Genomic DNA, 27,200 nt, shown 5'->3' on the forward strand with positions numbered 1-27,200 from the left:
TGTATTTACTCTGAAAGTTGGACAATGTCATTTCTACCCATTAATGTGATCAGTCAGGCGTTAAATTAATTTTTTCACACCCTGGAAAAAAAACAATTAGTTGTGATTTTTAAGGAAATCAATTAATCAAGAGAGTCGAGTGTCAACGAAGCATGATCCGGACGTGACAGATGGCGAGGACGCAGCAAGCAGAGCATTAAATATGGACAATATTAACCTCTAGTTTTAAAATAAACTTTATTTTAAACCACATACATGCTATTGAAGTTGTTAAAGAATAAGATGAATTGTAGTTTTGTTTATTGAGCCTTTGTTTACCTCAAATCTGAAGTTTATCCTTGTTTGTTTTTTACGTTTTTAATTCGAATAAACTTTTCATTTAATTCCAAAGTAGCAAAGTTGAAAACTAGGTGAAATCTCAAAATATATTTTTACAGTAAAAAAGAAAAAAAATGTAGTATTTACCCTTTTGTCATAATTGCTTAGAAGGGAAGTGACAAAAAATTGGCAAAATAATAATAATCTTATAATATAATAAATAATATCTTCTTAATTACTTCAGTTATTCGTTTAATTAATATTATTTGAGCTCCATATTTTCATTTGGAATCCTCTCTTGGAATGTTTTCCAGCCTAGTCAAACTCCAGATTAATTTTTTTTAGCACTTGTAATTATTTAAAATAAATAAGAAAGAAAAGTAAATCATTTAGAATTTCGTTTTTCGCCATTTTTTAGTAATTGTCATGTATTTTAAGACGTTTTTATGTTCTTCTTCTTATTATTATTATTATTAATTTGACATTAGATTATATATATTTACACTTTATACAAGTATAAAATATATAAACTCTTCCATATTCTTAGTATACACTAAAAAATACATGTTTTCTTTATCTTCTAAATGTCATTTTCTCGCCTGCAATCTGCGATTTTAACACTAGATGCTACTAAAACGTAACATTACTTGATATTTAAAATACATTTTTGTTTTGTTTGTTTGTTAAAACCGCGCGATATATCAATAATACTGATGACAAAAATAATAATAATAAGAATAAAAGGAATTAAAAGAAAAATAATAATAATAATAATAATAAGATTTCTGTTGTGAAAGCTCAGCGTTAATTTCAGCAACATAATTACTGGAAATGTATTGTTGAAATAGGCAGAAAAAGGCAATGAGATAAATCGAAATAACGCGATTGAATGAGTTATTTGTTGTTTAGAATGAAAATAAAAGTCGCAAATGTTTCATCAGCTGTTTTCCAGTGTCCATTGAGGACACTTCCGTCATGTGATCGACGTGCTGACCAATCACGTGAAAGTGTGGCTGGTCAGCGAACCTATCAGAAGGCGTTTTCGCGTGAGGAAACGCCCTCTTATGAGGTTAGCTTGCGCCCCCCGTCTCTGTCAAATTGTTCAGCAGGCTAACGCGTTAGCACGTTAGCTCCCGGTGACACATATAAAAAGCGAGCTGCAACTGAGCGTTTATTACGACGATATCTCATCTTAAACGGGTTTTTTAAAGATCCTTGTTGCATTCGGTAAGTTACCGCAACCATTTTAACATATGTCAGTGTTAAAATGTTGCTAAAAAATCCTTCTGGTAGCATTCGAGCTGTAAAGAAGTCATTTGACGGAAATAATCTCATGATAACCTGGATTCTTGTCAGACAATGTCAGGACAACAAAGGTCTGGACTATTTCAGTTTTATTCCATATGATGGATGAGTATTTATCTTTAAAATGGAGAGTTACACCAGAGGATTGTCAAGCTGTGGGAACTTTTCAGAAGCTAGCAGTTGAGTTAGCCGAGAAGCTAAGCTAAGGATACACAACAAATCGCTGCTGTCAGGATCCGTGTTGGTCGATATATTCTTAAAGATTCCTTAAATCGATATATTATTAGTTTAAATCACTGTCCAGTTTTCCTCAACTTTCTACAGGGTATCATCTCTGTGTTTATACTAGGGTGGGCATTTCCACAACACCCTAAATGAGGACACTTGGCTATGTATAGTGAGGAAAGAAAACAAAATGAAATAATATTGTACTTTTCACGATAGTACTATTTGGTACATGATAATGTTGGACTGATGAATTATTATATTGCGAGACAATCTTTTTAAGATGTATCATGATGTATGTGTAGTATAAGAGGTAAAAACATTTTGTAAAGTATTGGTTCACAGTATTTATTCAATACATCTTTGTTCCAAAGTGCCTATCGCAAAAGCATAACATTTATGCCCTGTAATGGGCCAATAAAATGTAAATACCAATCATTAAATACATGTAAATAAACAAACATTGAAAGCATCAATACCTTATTTAAACAACAAGAGAGGTAAGAAAAAACTACTATGTAACGGGTGAATATACGACTGAAAGATCAGCATATCAAATTATTTTTAAAATACTATCCTTTTCTTAAATCCCTCAACAAAATCCACCTTCATCTTCTGCACCAATAAAGAAGACAACAGACCACTAGTGTCTTTTTTGGCTTTATGGATCTTCAAAATTCCTGGCAGAGTCAAAATAAAACGGCTAAAATACTGTTGTTAACCTTCAAATGTGTAGTGTTTTACACCAAGTACATGTTAATTTAATGTAACCCATGCATACAATCAGAATGTTACATTACAATCAATTTGGCATAAGTGTTAAGTTTATATTTAAGTGATTATAGTAGGTTAGGTTGGGTAGAACTGTATTGATCCCTCAGGGAAATTGTTTATATACACTTTATAATAACTACAAATAGACAAATAATATTAGCACCGTTCTGCATTGAATGAGGTTCATCTTTTTGGCATGTAATGAGTGACCCAGCCAGAACAGCGGGGGGGCTTGTTTACATTTTTAACCAATGAGAAATGATCGAATTAAGCGACACCGCTTTTAGCCAATCATATTTAACCAATCTTTATTATGGACTATATACAGCGTTGCATTAAAATGCAACTCAAAAAAGCAGTACAAGGCATTTCCATCCCGGACTGTCCAGCCTAAATCATGACGTGGCCAACCTAATAACTGGATAAGTAGAGTGTTGTAACTTATTTTGACTTGCATTAGTTGATATATGTTGATTAGTAATATTGTTTATTTATAGCATTGAATAAAAACGTATTTAATTTATTGGTATTTTAGTTAAAACAGATCAAAAGGAATGAAATTGATGGAAATTAACAAGTATAGGTATGTGCGATAATATTTTTATTAGAAACCAGATGTTGTTTGACCGATAAAGACCTGATATAGTTTCTCGCGCAGCTGAATATGCTCTGAATAATTTGACAGTTAAGCCACGAACGCCAAGACAAGAAAGTAAAATGATTGAACCTCTGTTTGTATCATCCTTTTTTCTTATATAAAGAAACTTTATTCTCCTCCAGTGACGTCCTTCAGGTTTATTTTTGAACGTAGTTTTTTTCTACACATAGTCTTACATTATTGAGGAAAATTGCGACGCATGGAAGCTCACAAGTTAACAATCGACCTTCACTGTAAAACATTCTGGCGTGACGAAAAAAGAGAACAAGATAGCAGCTGACGCATCAATATTACACTCTGTCCTTCCAGGCAAAGCTGTGACGCTGGTGTGTTGTCAAGTATTGAATGTGTAAGAACCAGAGTTCAGTTAAATTGTGAATCTTTCTTCCTTCACAGCAGCCGATGGCCTGGCCGGCACATGTTGTGGGACCTTCCTAAAAAAAGGGGGGGGATGCCAATCTGATCTTCTTTATGAGTAATGAACCTTAACCCCTTCTGGAGCATGTCTGCCAATACTAGCCGTAAGGTAAGTGACGGCATTAATCAGGCAAAACTTAATAGACTCAGCATAAAAAAGCCTGGAGTTTCTGGAACTTGACCTCCATCCTTAATAATACCTTTGCTCATAGTTTGCATTTTCAATACCCTTTTGGAAAGATGTATGGATTAAGTATAGGTTTTTTTTTTTTTCATTTCCATTAAATGTTTTTTTTATCTTTAACTTAACTTCGATCTTAACTTAAGAAAGCGGAATTAAAAATAATATTTTGAACCTTTTTCAAGTGATTTTGAATAGCATACATGTTTGATACTGTCTCACAATGTTCACTCTTAGACTAGGCTGTGGTGTTATTCCATGTTTATTTGATTGTTGGGGGCCTACTGTTTGTGTGTGTTTGTTTGTATGCATGTATTGTGTGTATATATAGATATAGATGTGTATATATATCTTCTAGGTAGTTTTTTCTTAAAGTTAAAGTAAAGTTAATGGTACAGCAAATCATATATCCGAATGCCAACTCTTTGGATGATTGTCTATGTCTTTAATTTTCGGATTTTTCTCGGATACCTCCACAGTCTTTCTGACTGAAGGAGAGATATATAGATACTTTATTCATCTCACATTTACATTAACATTATGGCAGCATCCATTTCAAAATAGACTTTGCAAGGACAAATACAAAACTTAAAAATAGTGGATTTAAACAAAAAAATTGAATAGCAAACGTCAGTTATATTCATTCAAAAAACAATATACCGGGTATACAACAACAATAATAATGACAATACATTAATTAGTGGTACATTTATGTTGCAATGAAGTGTGTTAGTGGTCTCGCAGCTCTTCAGGCTTAAATTTAAAAAGCCTGTTTTGTTCTTGAATGAGTTGCTGTCAATAAAAGGGAGGGAGGCTAATTCTGTAGCAGCAACAGGACGAGAGATGGATAAAGCATGTGGTCATAGCTAGACTTGTCTGCAGTCTGAAATGTATTTGACGTACCGGTGAGCTCCGTTTACACACAATTCACAGCAAGCATACCACACATGCCTGGAATAACGGCGCTCACATGTGCTTCTACTGTCCCCCTGCCTTGTGAACTGGTTTTCTTTCACTGCTTCCTTAGACAAACAGTTGTTGACAAGCCACAGGGTCACGCCCTCAACTATCATGTTGCTCACAAGCTTGTGTGACTATTTATTTTTGAATATACATTTAATCTTGCAGAGATCTGACTTCGAGGAGCAGAGTGGACACGGAGAGCAGAGGTCCAGCCCGGCCCGGCTTCCCTTCGGAAAGAAACAGCTTCCGGCTATTCCCAAGAATGCAACTCCCATTACGAAGCCCACAGCGACGGGCACGCCCCTCCAGTCGACCAAAGACGCTCATGCATCATACGGCCCTTTTTATCTGGAGTACTCACTACTGGCCGAGTTGTGAGTAGAAATATAATGTATTTGTGTCCACCAGTCTGTTAAATTGACAGGTTTTATTAAGTAAGAAAGTAAGTTATAGTTATATGTAAAGTGCCTTTCTAGACCAGGGTCACAAAGCGCTTGAACAATCGAAAGCAATACACATTTAAAAATGCGTACAAATTTAAAGGCTGGATCAGATCACAGATGGAACGTCTGACCATGAATAGATCTGAAAGTAAGAACCAGAATTTTAAAGTTGATCCTGAAAGAAACTGGCAGCCAGTGAAGAGTCTTAAGGATCAGGGAAATAGAAGTTCTCCTACTATAATTCTCGCTGCAGAGTTTTGTATTAACTGCAGGCGAGACAGCTCCTTCTTGTTTAGACACCAAATTACAATAGTCTAAACAAGACACAAACGAATGGATTATAAGCTCCAGATTGTGTTGTGACACCATTTTCCTTGAGATTTTTCTAAATTGAAGGAAATGTTTTTTATAGGTCACATGTGTCAAAATCTTGAGATAAGATAAGATGATTGATGTCAAAAACTACACAGAGGCTTTTAAGTAAGATTAAAAAAAAAAAAAAGAATTTGAGTAAAAGGAGGACAAATGTGAATCTATTAAAGATGAATTGAGCCTGAAAAGTCAATATCGCACTTATATTTCTGGTCCATCATGACATAATGTGGCACTCTGTTAGGACCTTGATGCTTTTTGAGAGCTTTTAAAGAATTTGTGAAATAAAATGCTTCCTTTTTTCCCCAATGTTCTTTGTAACTTAAACCTCTTGTCATGTGACCACCCCCCCCCCACCCCCCAGCACTCTTGTGATCAAGCAGAAACTCCCTGGAATTTATGTCCAGCCGTCCTACAAGTCTGCATTGAGTAAGTTGAAGAAGTTAAGTTTCATCTTGGAACTGCTTTTTTTTTTTTTAGTGTAGTTTACGTTGTCGTTCAGACGAGAAGCATTGAATTAGGAGGTAGTAATTACAAATTTACACTTTAAGCAAAATTTAGTCAAAGGCTAGAAGGAATGAGGTGTTAAATAGTGCAGAGTTTAGCTCACTATATAGCATGTGAGCAATGAAGCGTGTGAGCAGCATTGAGGATGATATCTTGAGTGTTATCTTTATTAACACAGATGCTCACATAGATGTGGTACATAATGTGTTAATCACTTGCAACTTGTTTTTCTGTCTCCTATCAAGTGTGGTTCGGCGTGATCTTCATCAGACACGGCTTGTACCAGGATGGAGTCTTCAAGTTCACCGTGTATATTCCAGATAACTATCCTGACGGAGAGTGTCCTGTGAGTTTTTTCTCACTTTTACATACTAAGAAGTCATCGAGCCTAAGGTGTGTCCACATGTTTCCATCTTGGCTAAAATTTTGCTTCTTCTTAATCCTTAGAAATTAGTCTTTGACATCCCAGTCTTTCACCCTCTGGTCGACCCGGTGTCCGGGGAGCTCGACTTGAAAAGGGCGTTCACCAAATGGAGGTTTGATCCGCTGTCCATTGTTTGCTTGATGCCTCATGATTCTGTTGACACTGTTTCCCCTTTATTTTCAATGAAGACGGAACCACAACCACATCTGGCAAGTTCTCATGTACGCACGCACCGTCTTCTACAAGATCAACACGGCAGAACCACTGAACCCTGAAGCTGCTGTGCTGTGAGTCTGTCACCTTTAATGTCGTACTTTAATGTAAACTTTAACTAAAAATCATCACTTGGAATTCCAATCTCTACTAGGAGAGTTCCAGACTCTCCTGGATTCCAGTCTCCACTGTGACATATACATTAAAGTATAAATATTTGAGTAGCTCAAATAACGGATTAGTGTTTCACTTTTACATTTTTTAATTCTTTAGTTGTGAATATATTTGCTGAGAATGATGAAAAGGTTTATGATATGCATCTTGGTTTCGATAATACAATGAGGTATTTGTATTTATTTATTTGATCTAACATTTATATACTGTACATCTTTATATTCTTTTACATAAAAACATCTAAATAATACCAGTATTTTGGGGGGAAAATTATTTTAAAAATATGTTTAGAAAAGTCATCAACTTTATTTGAAGTATTAAAACTGTGTACATTCTTGTAAATGTTAATAGGATGTTTCGTTTTCTTTGTAGCTTTGCTTTGCTTTTTAGTTGTTGTTTTTTTAAGCTCATGTTTTACAAGGTTTTTCTTTCTCCCCCAGATATGAAAAGGACGTCCAGTTGTTCAAAAGCAAGGTGGTGGACAGTGTGAAGCTATGCAACAGTCATCTTTTTGACCAGCCCAAAATAGACGACCCTTACGCAATAAGGTAGGTGAACCGCTTCAATGTCCAGCAAGTATTGATCGTGTTACCTGTGTGATCGTGTAGTTCTGTGTGGATGTTGATAAACCACTCTTTGAAACATTTATGCATCATGACCAGTATGCAATGTAGACCAAAACATACTTGTGTTAACGTTTTTCTACAAGCATGGTTGATTATTTGTCCGGTTACATGCAGTTGCACTATCTAACCACTAGGTTCCTTTACACCTTATAACCCCATTACAGCAAAGCCCTTCCAGTAGTGATCATAAACACATTCTTTATTCTTGTAGACGCACTTGAAATGGCTACTTAATAAACGTCACTACAACAGATGAATCACGTAACTTATTTACCGTAGTTTTGGGACTATACAGCGCACATTCTTTGAATTCTCATGACTCTTGTCCTGGGGACCAAATCCACTTCAACAAATCGTATAAAGATGCCATTGTGTAGGTTGAGGTTAAGGTATTTGGTCAACAACATGAGTTAAACTTAAAGGAAAATGAATAATAAATAATAAATTGAGCTTCAAAGGATGAAATTATGTCTTTTTAAGATGATTTTTTTTGCCCCATTGTGTGATTGAGTTTTAATTTGATTAAAATTTAGATCAATTTCACCCGCAGCCCTGTGAAGATACGAACAGTAACAAATATCAGCAAATTACATATAAAATTATGTCAATAAATATGTCATTGATCTCTGAATTCTACCTTTTCATCACAGTTTCTCTCAGTGGAATCCGTCTGTACATGAAGAAGCAAAGGAACGAATGTTTACATACAAAGTAAGTATTTGTTTGTGATTAATGAGCTTAAATTGGAGTCGGTTGATGTAAAAATAAAAGTGATTTTGATCAAGAACTATTCCCTATTCTTTAATGATTCTTAGATAAATTCAAAGACAATATACTTTTTATTTTAGCGCTAGATTTGACTATATTATCATTATTCTTATTTTTTTGCTACTTCAAGTCAAAACACAACTAGAAAAAGTTATTTGTTCTGAGAATATCTTGTTTGGTTTCATGTCATTAACATTTTAATATCTAATTTGTTGAAAGATTTAAAGTAAAAATAATATCATATACTGTAAATATCTTTCCTCTTCTTCATCCTTTTTATTTTTTGCTCGACACCCCCCCCTCAGGAGTAACAGTATATAATGTTCTAATAATAATAATATAAAGTGGTCCTTTGGAGATTTTAATTGCTACTGATGACTTAGAAATGACCTAGAAAGAAACTGGTGTTCTTTCTCTTTATTTCTCTTGTTCTTATTTTATTTTGATTTATTTTTGATTTTTTAATAAAAAATTGCTGCATGTATTGGCTATTGGAAAAAAACAATTTCAATAAAGTCAATAAAGTTTTACCTTACCTTAGAATCTTGGATATTATTGTTGCGTTAAGTCTAAATGCATCACGTTAAACAGAATCTTATTGGTTCTCTGTTTATTCTGTATCGATCCGGATCAGAACCTACATTTTTACTGCTTAGATGGAATTCAATTTGTGTTTATTGTGTTGGTTTATAAATGTTTGACATAAATCGTTATTAAAATTAGACTTGAACCAAAATATGAAAGGTGTTCAAAGCATTATCTAAATTAAATATAATATTTTGAGGATCCCGCCAGCAGTAGCTTGTTTCAAATAACGTTCTGTGTTTGCAGAGACGACCCGACGACCCTCACAAGGGGACGCAAGTGTCGGGGCTTTCTTGGGTGAAACCGGGAACGACGCAGCCGTTCAGCAAAGACGACGACGGCGGTTCTCCCCAGAGCTGAACCCGTACCGGCCGCATCCACTAGAGGGCCTCGCTCCTCAGCCGACCGAGACCCCGGGATCCGTCGGGGAGGACTTTATTTATCGCTGAGCTTTAAAAAAAAAAGCTTTTCTCTGAAACCGGCCGGTGTGTGTGAGGAAAACTGAGCTTTGTATCATATGTAAATCAAAGATGACAAATGGATGTCTATATTTCAGGCTGTGGTGCAATCAAAACAGCTTCCTCATCTCTCAATCCGGGATCCACTCTCTTGTTCCATCAGTTGTTGTTTTTATTTTATATACCAAAACGAGCGTTTCTGCTACCGTTGAACCCCGGGCTCAGGACTGTTTCTGTCTCAAGACGTGGAATGTTTATCGGTCACATCCGTGTCGACTCGTCCCAAAACTCCACCTGCTCCAGTTAGATTAAGGAGGTCGTTTTGTTTTTAATCTGTTTATTAGACGGTTGTTTCTTTATTCTCTCCTGTGTCTGACAGATAATATATTAATGCACAGGTGTTTTTATTTTTTTTGTCAGATTTTTAAGTCTTATTATTGAAGGTTTGATGTGTAAATAGTGGATGCAGTGCTGAGGTTTGTGTTCCAGTTCTATCAATCGGTTTTAATAATCCATGCTGTCGTGCACGTGTCCCCTTTAATGCTGCCATGTATTTTTATAGGTCCGGGGGTTCGAGCACCAGAACGAACGGCGGTGTCTTCAAATGATGGGTTTTCACTGCAATTTGTCATCTTTAGAATGATTTGGTTTTAACGGTTTCGTTGGGGATTCATTTTGCTTTGTTGGATGAAATGACTGCAGAGATGAAAATATCTTAAAATGCTCTATCGGTGAACAATAAAGTTGGAATAAATAAGTGGCCGTTTCGTTATTGTGCATGTGAAATAGTCGCACAAGTTGTCGTCATTACACCTCTGACTCAAGGATTCATAAATGATTGATTAAACTTACCAAAAAGGACAAAATGCATAAATATATGTTTAAAAAGTTTTCCATTCAGTAAATATTGTCGATTCCACATAGAAGAAATGCTGTTTTTTTGACAATTCATATTTTATTTATTTAAATGTAAGAAGGTATTAAATGTAAAGTGGTAAACAAGTCATCTGAATGATAGTTTTGGCTCTGTTATCAACTAGTTAAGACTAGTTAATACATTTATTTATGCATTTCAGGGTGTTTAGATAATGTTTTTTCTCACTCATATTCACCGAAAATAATATCAGGTTGTGTTGTGTGTGTGTGTGTGTGTGTGTGGCCAGTTTAAGACGTTGGCTCCTGCAAAGGTCCTAGTGATGTCATCTGGGATCTAAGAGTCTTCACTCTTAAAGAAGCAGTGTCTTTGTAATGGCTTTCATGTGTAAGTGGGGGTCGGAAGGGGAATGATTCGGATCCCTTTAAAGTTCAACCAATGTGTTGATTTAAGTGTGTCTTAAATAGATATTCGAGTGTCTGTTTGTACGAAACTATCTTTTCATTGAAATATTGACATTAGAAAATGATCTTAAGCTCCGCCCACTGAAAACTGTTTTTTTCTCTGGAGATTAAATCTTGTTTAACATAACCACACCCACTTTGTTTGCATGGTCATCAATTTTCGGAGTCTCCACCTCAAAGGAACTCTTTGTATAAACAAAGTGAGCGTGATTACAGCTGGCTGGAGGAGTAGTGAGGCCATTATTACATCACAATGGACTCTCGTAACCTCTAGTTTAGAACTTTATAAGTAATAAGTTCAAAACATGGTCATGATGAGGGACTTACTGCATCTTGGAGAGGAAGATTCAACATTTGAAACATGTGAGTGAGTCAGGAGAGTTGGAGTTTCACATTAGTTGCTCTTTAAATGCTCGTTTTTGTTCATGAAAAACTATTAAATGATGAATCATTGTTTTGATTGTATAGTATAGTGCTGCCACATGCTGCCCTTTGACCTTATTTCTTGTGCCCACATGAGGTTAATGTAGAAATATCAATTTATTTGCTTTATTCATTACTCGTCTGTTGATATAACTATAACGTTTTTTTTAGGACTTTTGTCATTTTGGTGATTATTTATTTCCCCTCAAACAGATTAAAGTGAATATAAAAACGTAGTTTGGGCGGGGAATTTGCTTTTATATCATATTTTAATTAAAAATATATAAATAAACACATACTTAGCTTGATTTCATTAATTTATTTTATACTTTTCCGTTCACTGTATAAATGTTTCCCATTAATAAAAGTCTACGTCGCTTGTGAATCAACCACCCGCCGCCGCCACTAGAGGCCGCCACTGACCACCTTCGAAATCTCAACCCTTTCGCTGTGACAGGAGGGAGCGACTTCAGTCCATGTGCGAAAGTAAAACCTCCCCTGATTGGCTGCGGCTCGTACGCGGCCATCTTATGCTCCGTGTCAACGCGAGTCCGTCACAAACGACCCGTAAAAGTCCACTCGTCTCCCCTTTCCTAACAACCCTCTTCGCGTCAAATTAAACCTCCCTTTTTTGGGGGGTCATTTAAAAAAAAAAATCCCAAACCTCTCTCTGCGTTGGCGAAAAAAAAAAAAAACTCGCCCGTCCAATCAGAGAGGCGGTGACTAACATGCAAATGAGGCGTTATCGGCGTGACGTCAGCAGCAGCAGCAGCAGCGTCGGAGCCGCCGAGCAGCACCAGGTCGTCAGCAGGAGTTCAACTCACCAACAAGTTCCAACCTTCGGGAGAAAAAAAACACAAGAAAAAAAACACAACGACACTCCTCGAAGGGGGGAAAAGTGCGTCCAGGGTTCCAGGGTAAGTAGGTTTTTTTCCCTTCCCGTTTCCGTGCGCGTTTGTGCGCGTCTTCCATTGAGCCCAGGAGCTGTCAGACGGTGACAGTCGCCTCAGCTGAGCGACCATCTTTCCTCGGCTAACTTGTCACTTCCACCGGAGTTCCTGCCTCACTTTGACCGCTTTAAACACGTTTGTTTTTCTATTAAAGTAGACGCTAAAGAGGGGGGGCGAGGGGTCCTGAAATGACAGCGAATTACAGTTATTATTATTTGTTTTTCTGTGTTTTAAGTCTAAAAGAAACGCGGAATATTATCAGGGACACCATCTATGTCGACCTTTTTTTTTCTCCCATCCATCTCCACCCTCCTCCTCCTCCTCCTCCTCTTCCTCCTCTTCTTCTTCTTCCTCCTCATCCTCTTCTGAAGCGTCACGACACCTTTTCCCACCTTGTGGCTCCTTTAAAGTGCAAAGAACTCCATTTAAAATCCCTTTTTTTTCACCCCAACGTTTGTTGACTGTGTTCATGAGCAACACATGGCTGTTTCCTCCTGGAGGAGGTGATGAAGCTCATTCGATGAGGATGAGGATGACTTGAGATATGTTTACCATTCCAAAAAAAAAAAAGATTAACCAACAGTTATCAGAATTGGTCTTGTGAAGACGATTCCGATGAAGTGAGTATCGTTTTCCGGGGATCGATGTGAAGAAAGTTATGGATCAAAATGAACTCGAGCTCTGATCCTCGTCCTTAATACTAAGTCAACAGGGTTCAAAAAAAGGTTTAAATCATCTTGCTAAACAAAGAGACTTAAAAAAAAAAAGATTTTTCAGTATGTTATAGTTAATTAACGTTGAATTAGAAATGTTCTTTTTTTATTTGTCTCTCAAAATATGCACTGACAAATGAAATTAATAGCCCAGATCGAAAAAACTCACCAAAAACTGTTTCCTTCAACTGAGTAAAACCTAAACTAAAGGAAAATGTTGTCACAACATGATCTGGAGCTTATAATCCAATGCGTTTGTGTCTTGTTTAGACTATTGTAACAGTTTATTTTGGTGTCTAAACAAGCTGTCTCGATTGCAGTTAATACAAAACTCTGCAGCGATAATTCTGAGCCGCTCTAGTAGGAGAACTCGCATTTACCCAATCCTTAAAACTCTCCACTGGCTGCCCGTTTCTTTCAGGATCAACTTCTATTCATGATCAGACTCCCCCTTACATCAGTGATCTGATCCAGCCTTACAACCCAGCTCGGGCTCTGAGGTCTGTGGATCAGAATCTACTGATGGTTCCTGAACACGGTTCAGGACCAGAGGAGAGAAATTCTTCCAGACTGTTGCTCCTAAGCTTTCAAACGATCTTCCGCTGTGTTTGATGATCTACTGACTCCTTCCAGTCAATTTAAAAGATATTTGCAGACTCACAGATAGATGTGTAACTTGTCTTATGATAGGGATTTCAATTAACATTTTACTCACTGTAGATGTTTGGAGAGGAAGTTCTGTCAAGTGGATAAATGTTGCCAGAGATTTGTGGCGCGTCAACTTGGTCAATCAGAAAATTTCGATATTCTAAACATAACATTTACACACAGGAATCGGAAAATAACAAATTTATACCTCATCATTTTGAGTACATTGGCAAATAAAGTGATTGTGTATTGGCCATGTGTTGAAAAAAAACAACAAAAATATGTTTTTAGTTGACCGCAGTGGTCAGTACCCGGGACCATCTGCAGATTCTGTAGTATTCAATCCAATGTGGACAAAAATGGCCTTATTTAAAAAATTGATGAACGAAATCCTGATGGCTCAAGGTTCCATGTACACCTCGGACATTTTACTTTTATTTTGACATCGCGAAACGAAAATCAACACATTTTACAAGATTCAATAGTCTTTAAACGTCAGAACACAGTATTTTAAATGCATGATTAAACTTTCCGTTGAGACTGTCAGCATTAAAAAGTACAAAAAACACAAAGAAAAGAGGCATTTTGAGTGACTCTTTGAGTGATTATTTTTGTATTATTAAATATATGGTATAGTATTTATAATATGTAATAAAAACAGCTTGTTTACAACATGGAATATGGATAACTATTATTAAGAAAATAATGACTTTAAAAGGTTTTCTTTTACTGTTTTATTTTAAGCTTCAAACTTGGACAGGAAATGGTCACTTTGTAAACTGTTAGTTTTGAAATAGTTTGTTGGGCCATTCAGACTGAAAACATTTATAAATACTACCAAACAATTTGTCTTTACACATATAAAGATTTTATTTTGCAGAAAAAAAAAGTTCTGGCCTGAAGAGCGTTGACAGTTTTTGTTGCATTGTTTTTTAATAATTCAGGTTACGGCACTTAGTCAACACGAGTAGAACATCTGTCAAATTGTTTGGTTGTGGTTTTGATGCCAATAATTGCTTCTTTCTCGGAAATGGAATGTGGTTTAACCAAATTCTGATCAGGAGGCGGAGTCAGGGTAGGCTAAATAAAGATTGGCTGATGAAACCACAGTAATTATCTACTACGCGCTTGTCAGTCAAGTCTCTTAATATATAAATCAAGTGAAACTGATAGTTGCAATATAATCGAAAAGGAAATTAGGGTTTAAACTTGCACATTGTCTTCTTTTAAAAAGCTGTTTCCCTTCAATCCACAAACCGTTTAGTCCAAAAAAAAAACCCTCTAAAAAGTGCCGCTTAGCTAGTCCTCTGTGTCTTTTTAGTTGCGTAATCACAGAGATTCCCTCAATTATGAGTAAACGAACCAAAAGGCTGTGCATTTATCCCAGTGATCCCTGTGTGTCCGATCCTTAATCCCACCAAAACGCTGGTTAAACCTGTTGGATTGATCAGTCACACTCTTTGTCAATACAGTGTTCCTGGCAGTGTCTTCCTCCTCAACACGAATTTGGACAGAATCTTGCATTTTAAAACTCTTTCAGTTCAGCGCTTACAATTTTAAATTGAGATTAGGAATGTGGCTCGACTGGAAAATCCACAGTTTTCACTTCATTCTGCCAGAAGGAAATCTTGGTTGTCCCATCAGGGGTTGCCTCAGCAAGTGAGTCTTCCTTCACTTTCGCCTTCCATTCCTTCTTATTCTCTTCATTCCTTCCTTTACTGCTTCCATGAATCTCATTTGTTGTCTTGCTTTTTTTTCCCCCTGGACCAACATGCTACTCGTTTTTCTGTCAATTGTAGTCTTGCCTTAACAGCTCGTTCTCGGCATTGACTTCGAAAAAGTTTTCTCTTATCGAAGGACAAAGCCTCAGAAAAGCTTTTTAGTAGTTAAGTTGACATGTTCTCTGGTGTATCGGCCACAGATACAGGACTTTGGTCCCGTGATGCATCAACAGTGAGGCTTCCGTAGCTCAAATTCCAGAATCCTCCCAGATTAAAAAGTGCCAGAATACACAGTGCGCCACAGTTCGGGACGGACATGACTAGTCAGGGGGCTGATGTTGACCAGATACTACGACCGAACTTCCACGCTGACCGTCAATGTCATGACCAGGATGTTCCGACTTTTGTAAACGATCACAGCTTCTCCTTCATGCAAAAATCAAGGTAGTAGATTTGAGCCGTTTTGTTGATTAGAACTAGTTTATATCCGACGGTTTAATTATTTTCACCTCTTCAGCCAGAGATGGAAAGAAAGTCTGGCGATGCTTGATGAAAACCAGTGAGGTCATGGGTAGTTTCTGAACTGTTATTGAAAGGTATCTACATTTGATTCGCCGATTCTAAAGATTAGGACACGAGCCCTTCAGGTATTACCGACATGATTTGATTACAAGTGTGCGCTCAACTCTGAATCATGACATACTGTAGTGTGTATCTGTAGTCCAGTCACTAATCCTCTAATAGGACATTCAATTATACTACACAATAAAAAAAAGTAAATGCTGGAACATCGTCGATAGATTGAGTCATTCACCTATTTTCTTGTAATAGCATATATAGATAATTTACTAACCGCCCTTTTTTCAATACTCATAATGTTAATATATTTGTTCTTTTATGTTGTTTTTTTTTCTTTTTGTATTTAAAGTGATCCTGAACAATAGTCCGGTATGACAATGCCACTTTTTTGAGTCGCACTTCCAAAACCCAACATATAAAAGAAGTAGATTTTTACAATATATATTAATTTTTTGTTGCCTTTCTATAAAGCATGAATGAAATTGAATACAGCGTTGTATATATATTGTCTAAACTTCTTATCCCAATATACGAATCAAAGCCGTAAGGAATGCACTCCATGAAGAATTCTGAGATGATCTAGTAGGAGAACTTACATTTCCCGATCCTTAAAACTCTTCGCTGGCTGCCAGTTTTTTTCAGGAACAATTTAAAAATTCTGGTTCTTACTTTCATAGCTATTTATGGTCAGGTTCCTCCTAACATCAGTGATCTGATCCTGCCCTACATCCCAACTCGGGCTCTGAGGTCTGTGGATCAGAATCTACTGATGGTTCCTGAACACACTTCTGGACCAGAGGACAGAAATCCTTCCAGGCTGTTGCTCCTAAGCTTTGGAACGATCTTCCTCTCCCTCTGTGTTTGATTTAGTTTACTGATTTCTTCAAGAAACATCTTAAAACCTTTTGATTTGTGCAGGCTTTTTCTTAATTAAATTGGGGTTGTTTTGACCATTTAAAGTTTTTAAATGTGTATGTATTTTAATTGTTTATTGTTCTGTTATTTAAGGGCTTTGTGACCATGGTCTGCGAAAGGTGCTTTTCAAATAAAACTACTTACTTACTATCTGGGTCCAAGGAGAATTGAAAATATCTTTAAAAGAAAACGAGAAAAGGATCAGGCTCTCATCAATAATGTACAAAATAGTTGAAAGAATAAGTTAAGATGTATAAAATTATTAGAATACCTGAAAATAACAAATAATAAATAAAATAACAGATTTTTATTAATTTTGCCAACTTCCCCAGCAAAGTAACTACGCCCGGGTCGCTGAGATGGGCGTTTATTTCTATTCATCAGCAAACTAATAAACCTTTTTTTTTTCTCCCCGACTAAAATGATGAGCCACCAAATTTGGTATGTCACCCCATTTTTTACAATTTATTTGTTCACGCTGCTAAATGAAGCTTGAAATTATCGTTGTTTTGAAAATTTGATGCAGCAGCGACTTTGTTTTAATGGACTCCTTGTGTAGAAATTTGCGATGCTCTAAAAACCCACAAAATATCGGTAAATGACCAATCTGTTTCTTTTTTCTTTCGGAAGGACACTGTTGTCGACTGTGATGTCCGCCATGTTTTTTGTTTGTTGTGGTTTGACGAGCTTATGTGTGCACATAAGGGTTGAAACTAGCAAGAAGACACTGAACTGAAAGCTGTCAGCTGTCAGCTGTGCTAGCATTATGGAGAAAAGCAGCAGCTTTATTTAAAGAACGGAACAAAACAGTGGTATTTATACGCCAAAAAATATATACTGGTGTGACCATATATATCAACTTCACATCCCGTGTATCTCAAATATGGTTTTACTGAGCATTTTCTAGCCCCGGTTATTAGTATAAACGTCTAAAATAAATCTTTGATCACAAAATGTTGGGAAAGACATTAACAAGAAATTGACAAGAGATAAACACTCCCGAAATCTTGTTCAGCATTTATAAAGAACTCTTGAAACACCATAAAAGTCAAAAAAACATAATCTTGTCACCATCGTGAAGCTCCATCTTACCATTGATCTTGAACATACTTGGTGCTTCCTTTACGTAAAGCACGCACAAAGCCACTTGCCTGTTTCTTAACAGCCTATGCTATCACGCACTTGGATCATAGGTGCAACCATTTTGGCCACTTGTGTCTCTGGTGTGTTTTTTTTTTTATGCCAGGACCATGGTTCCAAGTTCACCATTATTGCTGGTTTTATTGCGTCTGTGTAGTAAAGTTTCTCTTGTTGGTATCATCCTTTTACTGGAGAGAACAGTGTTCTTCGCACATAAGCCGACTCGTGGTTCAGATGGACTAAAACACGCTTTATTGATGATATCAAATGAATTAACTAGGTGTAGTCCATGCTTTCTGCCAATCTTTAGCTCATCCACCTTGTAGCGGATCCTGCCTTAACAAGAGATTGAAAAACAATGCTATTTGAAATGGGAAATTCTGTTTTGAATAAATATTTGTTTGCAATTTGTGGTGCACGGCAGTGGTTCGCTTAGTACACTGAGGTATTTCTGTATGGAGCTGTTATGGTTGCCTCGTGGGTTCACTGAGGGCACTACTATCTTCTGCTCTATGCTAGCTTGTAGGTGTGTGTTAGTGAGTTGTTGTTTGTGTGCTCTGTGACAAGCTGGGGACAGGGTAACCCCCGCCTCACGCCCTAAACAGCTGGGATGGATTCCTCTGTTAAAGCAAAAGACAGTAGATGACGAATGAATGATAGTAATTTGTTTTCTATCGTATTCTAAAGTCTTAGGTCAAATCCCTGTTTTTATAAACAAATGAATATAGAACTATGCTTTAGTGGGAACCAAGCGAAGGTGACTGGCCATGTGACCACCTTAATAAATAGTAAAAACATTTATCAATATTGATTATTGATCTTTTGTTGTATTAAAAATCTATCAAATGATTCTTATGGTGAATCAGTACAAGCATTCCTTGTAGTGTTTTGTAGGATATTTATTTTAAACACACATGGAAATAGTGGTCCAAATGTTTAGGTTTTTTTTGGTACTTATTGTAAAACTCCTCTAAAAAGACTTTCTTTTAACTAAGCCGGCTTATTTAATTAAAAATTAGCATTAGAATTAATCTATAGAGATTCTCATATGTTTAACTTTCATTTCTCCAGCTTTATGTGCTTAGAAATGACCGATTTTTAATACCTAAGCTGATAAAACAAAAAGTTTTCTTGTTAAAATGTTAGTCAAACCACAATGTGATGAAGGGTTAATGTTTAGTTTGGTCTCGATCAGCCAAGCAAACAATAAAGCTTAGGTCAGGAAAAAAAAAGGCTTGGTTATCTAACAAATGGGTTAAACTTAGATTTCAGCCTTGCACTACTAGTGAACTGTGTGTTTTTGTTCTTGAGGGCAGCTAGTCAGTATAATGACGGACCTGACTAAGCTTCTGTCATCTTCCCGTCGGTCTCTGGTCGGAGCGAGCACACCCACAAAGGGCCTCCTCTGCCTCCTCCCTTGCTTGTTGAAACTCAATCAGCTGTCCACACCTCCCCACTCTCTGTCGTTTCAGAGCAGTCGCTGGAAGGGCTGGAGGGGTTAAGGTGCGTCTTGTGTGTGAGAAAGAGGGAGGCGGTGCAGGATGAAGCACCTGCTGGTTGCTGGCAGTTGGTTTTCACCAGCTGCTCCGCTGTACACATGAAAGACAGTCCCCGGTAGACGAGCCCTGGAGTTCCACCAAACCTAGCCATTACCTGAGATTTCGAACCGCCCGCATGAGAAACAGCCAAAACTAAAACTGTTTCGTTCTTGCTTCCTTAAATTCGTTGTTAACTCCCAGAGCCTCTGACTGTGTGGTTGATGTTTGTTGTAAAGATTGGACAAGGTTTTTTTTGCCAAATACATCTGAATAGAAAAGGTTTTAAAACACTTTCCTTTCGTTCAGTGAATGAGTTTTAAGGTTCATTTTGATAAAATGCTTATGCTTAAAAAATGCAGGAAAGTTTGGCAGGTAAAGAACGCAAAAATGACAACAACTAGCAAAATAAGTCGCGTATAGTTGATAATCTCTGAAAAGATTTCTTAAAATCTAGCTGAACTCTAGAGAGCAAACACTTAAGATTATGACAGGACTGTCAAACTCAATCAAGAATTTGTATATTTAACGGGCTGTTTGTGATAAAAAGTACGAGTCTAATCTTGGAGGTTTAATCGTAATTGTCTTGGCATTTGTTTCCTGCAACTTCAGTTATACTCTTACTTGTATTTGTAATCATTTACATCCACAATTTCTTATTTTATCTTAAGCAATGGCATCTTCATAGAACACCATGTCAACATTATAATCTGAATTCATTTGAGCCAACTAATCGGCGGGCCACATAAAATGACTTGGCATGCCATAGTTGGCCCCTGGGCCATAGGTATGGCGCATGTAGGTAATTCTGTAAGACCTCCAGTTAAAACTTAATTTCTACATTTTTTACCAACAGTTTAAAACAAACTAATGAATCCAACTCAATGTAATTCAGTTTGCATTAGAATTAAACACAATAAAAAGATACAGTTCCATTGGTTTCACAGTGGCCATGTATGTTTTTTAGAGTCAAAGAAAACCTTTTTATTTTATTTTCTATCTCTGATATTTATCATATCTATAATATAATACATGATGTAAACGTCCTTTACAAGCAGTCGATGCACTTGTTGTATGCAATATTTGTGTCTATTACAATGGCTTGACTTGGGATGAAATCTCATCCTGTGATACTCCTGACATGTGTTGTGTAAATAAATATCTTCTGAATCAATGTTTTACCAGTATAAATATGCTGCTGAAAAAGTATTTGTCTAATATTCTGTCCACACGTGTTGCGCCAAGAACCTGACCGAGTCCTGTGTTGTGTAATTAGAAAAGTGAAATTCCAGAGCTTAGGTTTTCCAATCAACATATTTTCTTTGGATTTTGTGGATTTTCTAGGGTTTTAACAGCTCTTTGTTTTTTTTGCAGGATATGATGGAAGTTCGCTTTTGTTGATCAGGACCATCCCCCGTCCACGGCCTAACATGGACTTCTTCGATGACCCGAACCTCTTCACAGGAGGCCTGGAAGAACTGGTTGACGATGGATTTGTTTCCGCGCCATCGTTTGTGGACGATCTTAACCTCGGCGTGGATTTCGAGACTGTCCAAATGGGGCATCACGGCTCAGGAAAGCACCAGGTTATGATGCCATCTGCTGCCTCGACACCGGCCCAGCAAACTGTCCCGTCGTATAATCATCAAATGGGTCACTACGGTGCAATTAAGGCGCAGAATCCAATGAGGCAAGGATTTCCCGGCCCGCAAGGATCCGGGGGCGGAGTGGGTGGCATGATCGCGGAGCAACATGGTCAGTATCACAACGCTTCCATGGGCCCGGCGTCCCAAACGAACGGCATGTTCTTCAGCAGCAGCAGCACTGCAATGTGGGGTAATCAGGACCAAAACGGTAACGGGTACCATCCTGTTACTCAAGCGCCGCAGCAGCCATCGCTTTCCCAACAGCAGCAGCAGCAGCTACACAACCCTCATCTCCACGCCAGACAGATCCAGTCACAGCAGCAGCAGCAGCACCACCCCTGTCACCAACAGCAGCAGAGAATGCGACAGCAGCTGCAGCAACAACAAAGTCATCAGCTGTTGAACCAGCAGAGGCACCATCATGTGAACACGCAAGCTGTGTCTCTGCAGCAACAGCCCCATTTCTCATTTCACCAGGGAGGTCACACCCAGAGGGCACAGCAGGAGCAGCACTATCAACACCAGGTTCAACACCATCTGACTATCGGAGGGCAGAGGTTTCATTCCAGAGCTCCGCAGAGTAAGCCCTATATGATGGGCGACAATGACCCCGTGAACGGTGATCTGAAGCCGAGCAGCTTCCACTTGAACATGGGGAATCAAGCCTACACCGGGTCCAGTCTGGTTGGAAACGCCATGCCGCTACCCATGCATTCAACGTCCATGGTTCACCCACCGACCACATACGCTGCCAACTCAACCTCCCCGTATCAGTCAGCTCAGTTTCCCGCGTACCCGGGAGAACCGGAAATACCCAGCCTCAGTCAGAAGTCGCTACCCACGGCTTCTGTGCCAATGCCCACCACTACCACTACTCCCCTGGGCTCCTCCATGTCACAGCAAACAGGGTCGGCATGTCAGTTCGCGTCAGTCGTGGACCATCAGCCGATAAGAACCACTATAAGCCAGACACAGGAATGTCCTTTCCGGACCTTGCAGAGTCCAGGAGATGTCCAGGGAAAGTCAAAGTTATTTGATGAGAAATTGTGCTTCTCCAACATGAATAGTCAACTGCCCTCTGCCCAGCCGACGAACCGTGGCGCAAGCAACACTAAAGGATACCGACATTTAGAAGAGACTTTTCCACAGTTAATGGCGCAGGATGGTGAGTTAGACAGGCTGGAACCGCCCGATCTACTGCCAGACATTATACCCCAACTGGAGGCTGCTCTCAGCCAACAGGATGAACAGTCAAACAGTTCCTGGGTGGATTCCAACCAAGTACACCTGGGGCCACTGCCTGTTGAAAATGAGGAGATAAAGGTAATTAAGCGTTGTTGTTTTTTTTGGTGTTTGTTGTTTTGACAACCTGTTTGGCAAGTTTGCTCTAGTGATAATTGGAAAGTTGTGTTTAGTGTAGTTCTAAAAGGGTTTAAGAAGGCATTTAGGAGACGTGTTAAATTCAACTTTTCTAACTATATTTGTTTTTAAATCAAAGGTTCTTGGGGCAATTAATGTTTATGTTTACAAAGCCAGTCTAGTAGGATTTGTTTCAGACAAAAGAAAACAACCTCCTATTTGGTGTACTTTACTTACTCGTTACTGTACCATTTGTGCCCAGTATTTAAAAAAAAAAAAACTTTGCATAGTTAAATAAACATTTCCCAGAACCTCTGAGCAAGATAACAGGACCAGAAACGATCAATGTATGGAGCCTTATAGGTTGTTGAGTTTTTTGTTAGTATGCAATATAGTCTATGGCTGCGGAGGTTCTTTGGAAAAATACCATCACAATTTTATGTTAAATCTGATAAATTAAATGTTTTCTGCAGATACTTTTCCTATTAATCCATGTCACATTAACAGGGAAAGTAAAGATACAACAATTGGACAGAAAAGGCCTTAAGTTTCACAATGTTTGCAGTCAACAATGACTATAACAGAGCACTTAGCTGTTGCTTTTTAAAGTATATAAGTGCTAAATTATTTATAACATAGTGTATCTATTTTCCATCTGTTTGACCAAAATTCAACAGGAAATAGTAGTAGAGGGGCTAACCCGCACATCCTTCTGATAATCCGGCCCTTTAGAAAACTTTAGTCGAATAGCTTTTCTTAAGTTGTAATGTTTTCAGGTTTTGACTATTTTAAACAGAGGCGTTTATGATGGAGACAATACCTTGTCTGGTCCCAGTCTTTATATAAAATGACCCCTTTTTAGGGGGTACATTGTTTTTAGAGTAGCTGAATAAGAATCAAGACGGTATGTTTTTTTTGTTGTTATTGTTGTTATATTCTACCTCGTATCAGAAGATGTAAAATGACGGGCCCTCACAGTAAAAGTCTGGGGACCCCTGCCCTAAAGCCTGATCTTCCTGTTGTGGCCAGAGCTTTTAAGACAGCAATTTTGGTAGACTTCGGGGGAGCAAAATTCAAAGGGTCGACTGAGGATTTGCAGCAGCGAAACCCCCGCTACAAGAGCAGGAGGGATACAATGGCTTCAATGGGTCATTAACATAAAGAATTAAAAATAAAACATGCAGGTTATTATTTACAATCAGTCTTTGAGGAGAGATTAAATGGACATTACGCCCATGCAACCTGCTGCATAACAACTTTTAATGGATAAAAAGAACGCTTTTAAAGGTAGAATCAGTGGGTGTCGGGTAGGAAGACAGCAGCACCGTCCGCCTGAGAAGGTGCGTCTACAACCGGGCCTGTCTATCTGGCCAGTGCACCGACAGCAGGTCAGGCCTGATTAGGCTAAGAGTGGAGTGTCTTCGGGACTTAGCTGTAAGCATACTTAGGGCTATATCAAGATGTGGGTCAGGGCAAGCCAGGAGCACTCGCACACTGCCGCGCTGGAGTGTGTGGGGGAGGTTGCACACTGTTGTGGTAGCTGTCACACTTTCTGCGTCCGCGAGTGTGTGAGAGTGTGAGTGTGTGTGAGTGTGTGTGTGTGTGTGTGTGTGCGCACGTGTGGGAGAGCATAGCGAGGGAGAGTGGTTTGGACCCCGAGGGAGGGTGGGCTCGGGGAGATGAAGACAGCAGCAGCTCATGGAAAAAGACAGACAGCTCAGAGAAAAAAAAGAAGAAGAAGAGGGGAACGAGACCGAGAGGACGAGCGGCGAGTGGGAGACGAGGAGTGAAGGGGGGGAGGCTTCGGTGAATGCATTAGCCGGCTGTAACAGGCTCCAGGCAGTTCCCAGACCTCAGTCGGGCGAGCAACTTAGCAGCGTCCCCCCGAGACACACCGCGAGTGACACATGTCCAGAAGCATACGCAGTTTTTATTCGGCGTCTCATATTGGTTTCAACACCAGCAGGAGTTCTCTTCCTTCCTCGTGCCCAGAGATGTATTGTTGCCAGTTGCAGCTGTTGGTCCTGCATAAACACATGTTGTCATTGGAGAGTTGAGGGTGTGAAAAGTGAATTACAACATAGACTCTAGGACTTAAGCTTTGTGTCTTTTTAGGAAACTGGTGATACAGAGGTGTTCTGCTGGACTAGTCATCGGTCTGAAACTGCTGTGGAGATTCTAAGATTGGTCATTGAAGAATAAAATTCATGACAGGATGGGATTTAAGTTTTGTTGTTGGATCATGTCTAGCTGTGGCATCTTTGAGTTGTGAAGTTGTTTTGAAAAATATATATACTGTATATTTTTAACTTGATGACTGACTTTAGATTTGACCCCAAGTTTTAATTATGTAATCGAGAAAAAGGGTAGAACATAGCACTAGAATTAGAGAAGATTATTTTACTGTGTGTTTAAAAATACAGTAATTTTAGAGTCAGTCATTTTCAGCACCCACAATTCAAATGTATTTACCCAAAAGATGATTAATATTTCTGAATATTCAAAGGAAGATATTTTGTATTTCAAAAGTACCTCTTCACTTAAACCAAAATAACAGCTGTTAAAATAAAATGTGGTGAGATCTTTACTCAGGTGTGTGTTCAGTTCCCAAATAAATCTCCAATGATCTTAAATAGTTTATATATATAAGTTGAAAGCTTAACAAAATTTGCGTTTACAAAATTCTGTCACGTGAAATATGACTGATTTTGTGTCTTTTCATTTTCGGAGGCTCAATTTATCTTTGTCCGTCTTTGTGTTTTTTTTTTCCTTTTACAAAACCAATTGAATTCATTTGAAATCAGTTTTACTGTTATTTGACTTATCGGTATAATTATAGACATTGACGATCTGCGCTTCTTATCTTAAACATCTTAATACAATAAAATGAATCTACTTTAAGCAGGCCACATAAAACGACTAGCGGGGCTGGATCTGTCAATACATTTTTTTTAATATAACATAATAAGCTCTTCGTATTCAAAGCATGAAGGTGTGTATATTTTAATTTGTGTGCATTTGACGCACAAAAATACCGTCATAGAGATTTCAGTTTCCCTTCACCACGACTATAAAACGCCTTCTAGCCTTCAGTTTGGGTCAAAATCGTAAAATACTTAAAAACTACTGTGACTTTATAAAATGAAAGCATGACAATCAATCATGGTTTAAAAAAATGCTTGTATCAGCTCAAGTCTGGACTCGGACCCCTTAAATATTGTGATTTCCTTGTGACAACCTGTTTTCAACACCTGATTATAGCCGTAATGTGTTACATTTCCAAACCAACACCAGCCCGACTGTAACCATATAATTACCGCACGACTGTGTGATTCAATTAAATTGCTCTGCAGTCTCTCTGACAGCTGACCCATTACCCCTTGACCTTTTGCAAATTGCCCAAACCGCCGCACGGATTAGCACTTCTCCAAGACGAAGCGTACGCCTTCTGGGTGAAGAGAATTGATCGTGAGTGTGAGCGCGAGTTGCTTTTTAACATCCAGAAAAAAAGGGGCATCTTTGACCAGATAATCAACAGTTCCGTGATTGAAAGTGGGTCGTAAAAACCACGGCTCCCTCTTCGAAAGAGCCTCTCCCAGTCTGTGTCAACATGCAGGCCCGTGTTGTTGCTGGCAGGCTGACTGTGCTATACATGTGCAGTGATGTGTGAAGAGCCTGCTGATAGTGTGTTTGCTGAACAGGCAAGGCATCAGGGGATCACTGCCCACACTTCACTCCCCTGCAGTGATTGTGGCTAATTAGGATTTCAAATGGTTTGCTGTGGTCAGCTGCAGCTGCGACAAGCTCTTCAGGCCTCAAGATTGAATCGTCGTCCAAGGTCTGCTGGATCTTTTTTTTTTTTTTTGTTTTGCACAGTGGTAGATAAAATCCGCTCCGTGTCCACACTTTAGCGAGCGTGATATCAATTGAACGGCGTTCATCGTTATCTTGCCCAACATTTGAATCTCTATGAATCATGTATTAAAATTGTCAACCGTATCGTTTTGTTAGGATCTGTTTCCTGGTCACCCTGGCGACAATTCCAGGGTCAATGGGTTTGTGCGTTACATGTCTTCCTCCAACACGCTGGAGCTGTGTCTCAATACTTAAACTTAGTATTTTTAATGCATAAGTGTGTCTCAATTCTTAGTATGCGAAATATACATTATTACGCCATGCACACTAAATTGGCGTACTAAAACACCCACAAAACTGAGTATGGATCGATGGATTCTACCCTAAACGGCTGCCATCTTGGGGCCTTTGACGTTGTCACCCGAAATTACGCCATATGACGTAATATATAGTTACCGGCATAAATATCTCTCTACCAGCAGGTGTCGATAGTGTTCCTACAGCTGGTTGAAATCATCATTAAGTAGTAGTAGTAGAAGAAGCTGTCGCGTCATTTACAATTACTGCGTAGCGCCATACTATCTGTCGAGAATATGCGTACTTGTTAGTACGTACACTATCCTGATGCCAGTCCGCAAGTATGCGATTTTAGACACAGCACAGGATACTGGTTAAGGATTTATATTTTCACCTTCTCTTCTCCTATGTTTCCATATCACATAGCTCAAAATACTACCAAACATTTGTACTTTAAAGGTTGTTATGGGCTCATCTCCTAACTATTTTAAATGAGACTTGATGGGTGACGGTAGGGTCAGTTAAAGTCTGTAGTTGCAAAAGGAATTTCTGGTAAATGGACTCGTAAATGGAACAAAATAATCGGGACTAAAGGATGAAACCAGATTATAATGTCCAATATCTATGAAGAAGTCTATATTCACTCATTATATGAGATTTTGAGCTGCAT

The 27,200-nt window shown here is 38.3% G+C and overlaps 2 protein-coding genes across 3 annotated transcripts in view; both read left to right on the forward strand.

Moving 5' to 3' along the window:
- Window positions 1-1,414: 1,414 nt before the first annotated feature.
- On the forward strand, window positions 1,415-10,168 carry aktip (akt interacting protein). The gene is made up of 10 exons (XM_087793542.1): window positions 1,415-1,545; window positions 3,677-3,806; window positions 5,007-5,215; window positions 6,021-6,085; window positions 6,409-6,509; window positions 6,611-6,699; window positions 6,776-6,874; window positions 7,415-7,522; window positions 8,251-8,311; window positions 9,200-10,168. The coding sequence occupies exons 2-10, from the start codon at window positions 3,759-3,761 to the stop codon at window positions 9,311-9,313; spliced, it is 894 nt and encodes a 297-aa protein (XP_087649668.1). The 5' UTR covers window positions 1,415-1,545; window positions 3,677-3,758; the 3' UTR covers window positions 9,314-10,168.
- A 1,522-nt stretch (window positions 10,169-11,690) lies between these two features.
- The window catches only part of chd9 (chromodomain helicase DNA binding protein 9), a 106,916-nt gene continuing 91,406 nt past the window's right edge, over window positions 11,691-27,200 (forward strand). Inside the window, exons 1-2 of one of the 2 annotated variants that reach the window (XM_087793526.1) lie at window positions 11,691-12,089; window positions 20,748-22,342. In XM_087793526.1, coding sequence (XP_087649652.1) covers window positions 20,804-22,342 — 1,539 coding nt within the window. In that variant the 5' untranslated portion in view covers window positions 11,691-12,089; window positions 20,748-20,803. The remainder of the gene's footprint in view (window positions 12,090-20,747; window positions 22,343-27,200) is intronic. The other variant, XM_087793525.1, reaches the window with a different exon arrangement.

The sequence above is a fragment of the Callionymus lyra genome, chromosome 6 (genome assembly GCF_982586985.1).
Source record: "Callionymus lyra chromosome 6, fCalLyr1.hap1.1, whole genome shotgun sequence".
NCBI lineage: Eukaryota > Metazoa > Chordata > Actinopteri > Syngnathiformes > Callionymidae > Callionymus > Callionymus lyra.

Excerpts from the sequence above, each read along its gene's own strand:
- aktip (XM_087793542.1), top strand. The coding sequence starts at position 3,759 with ATGAACCTTAACCCCTTCTGGAGCATGTCTGCCAATACTAGCCGTAAG. Across the intron at positions 6,086-6,408 it reads GTCCTACAAGTCTGCATTGA|TGTGGTTCGGCGTGATCTTC; the intron begins GTAAGTTGAAGA and ends TCTCCTATCAAG. Across the intron at positions 6,510-6,610 it reads ATCCTGACGGAGAGTGTCCT|AAATTAGTCTTTGACATCCC; the intron begins GTGAGTTTTTTC and ends CTTAATCCTTAG.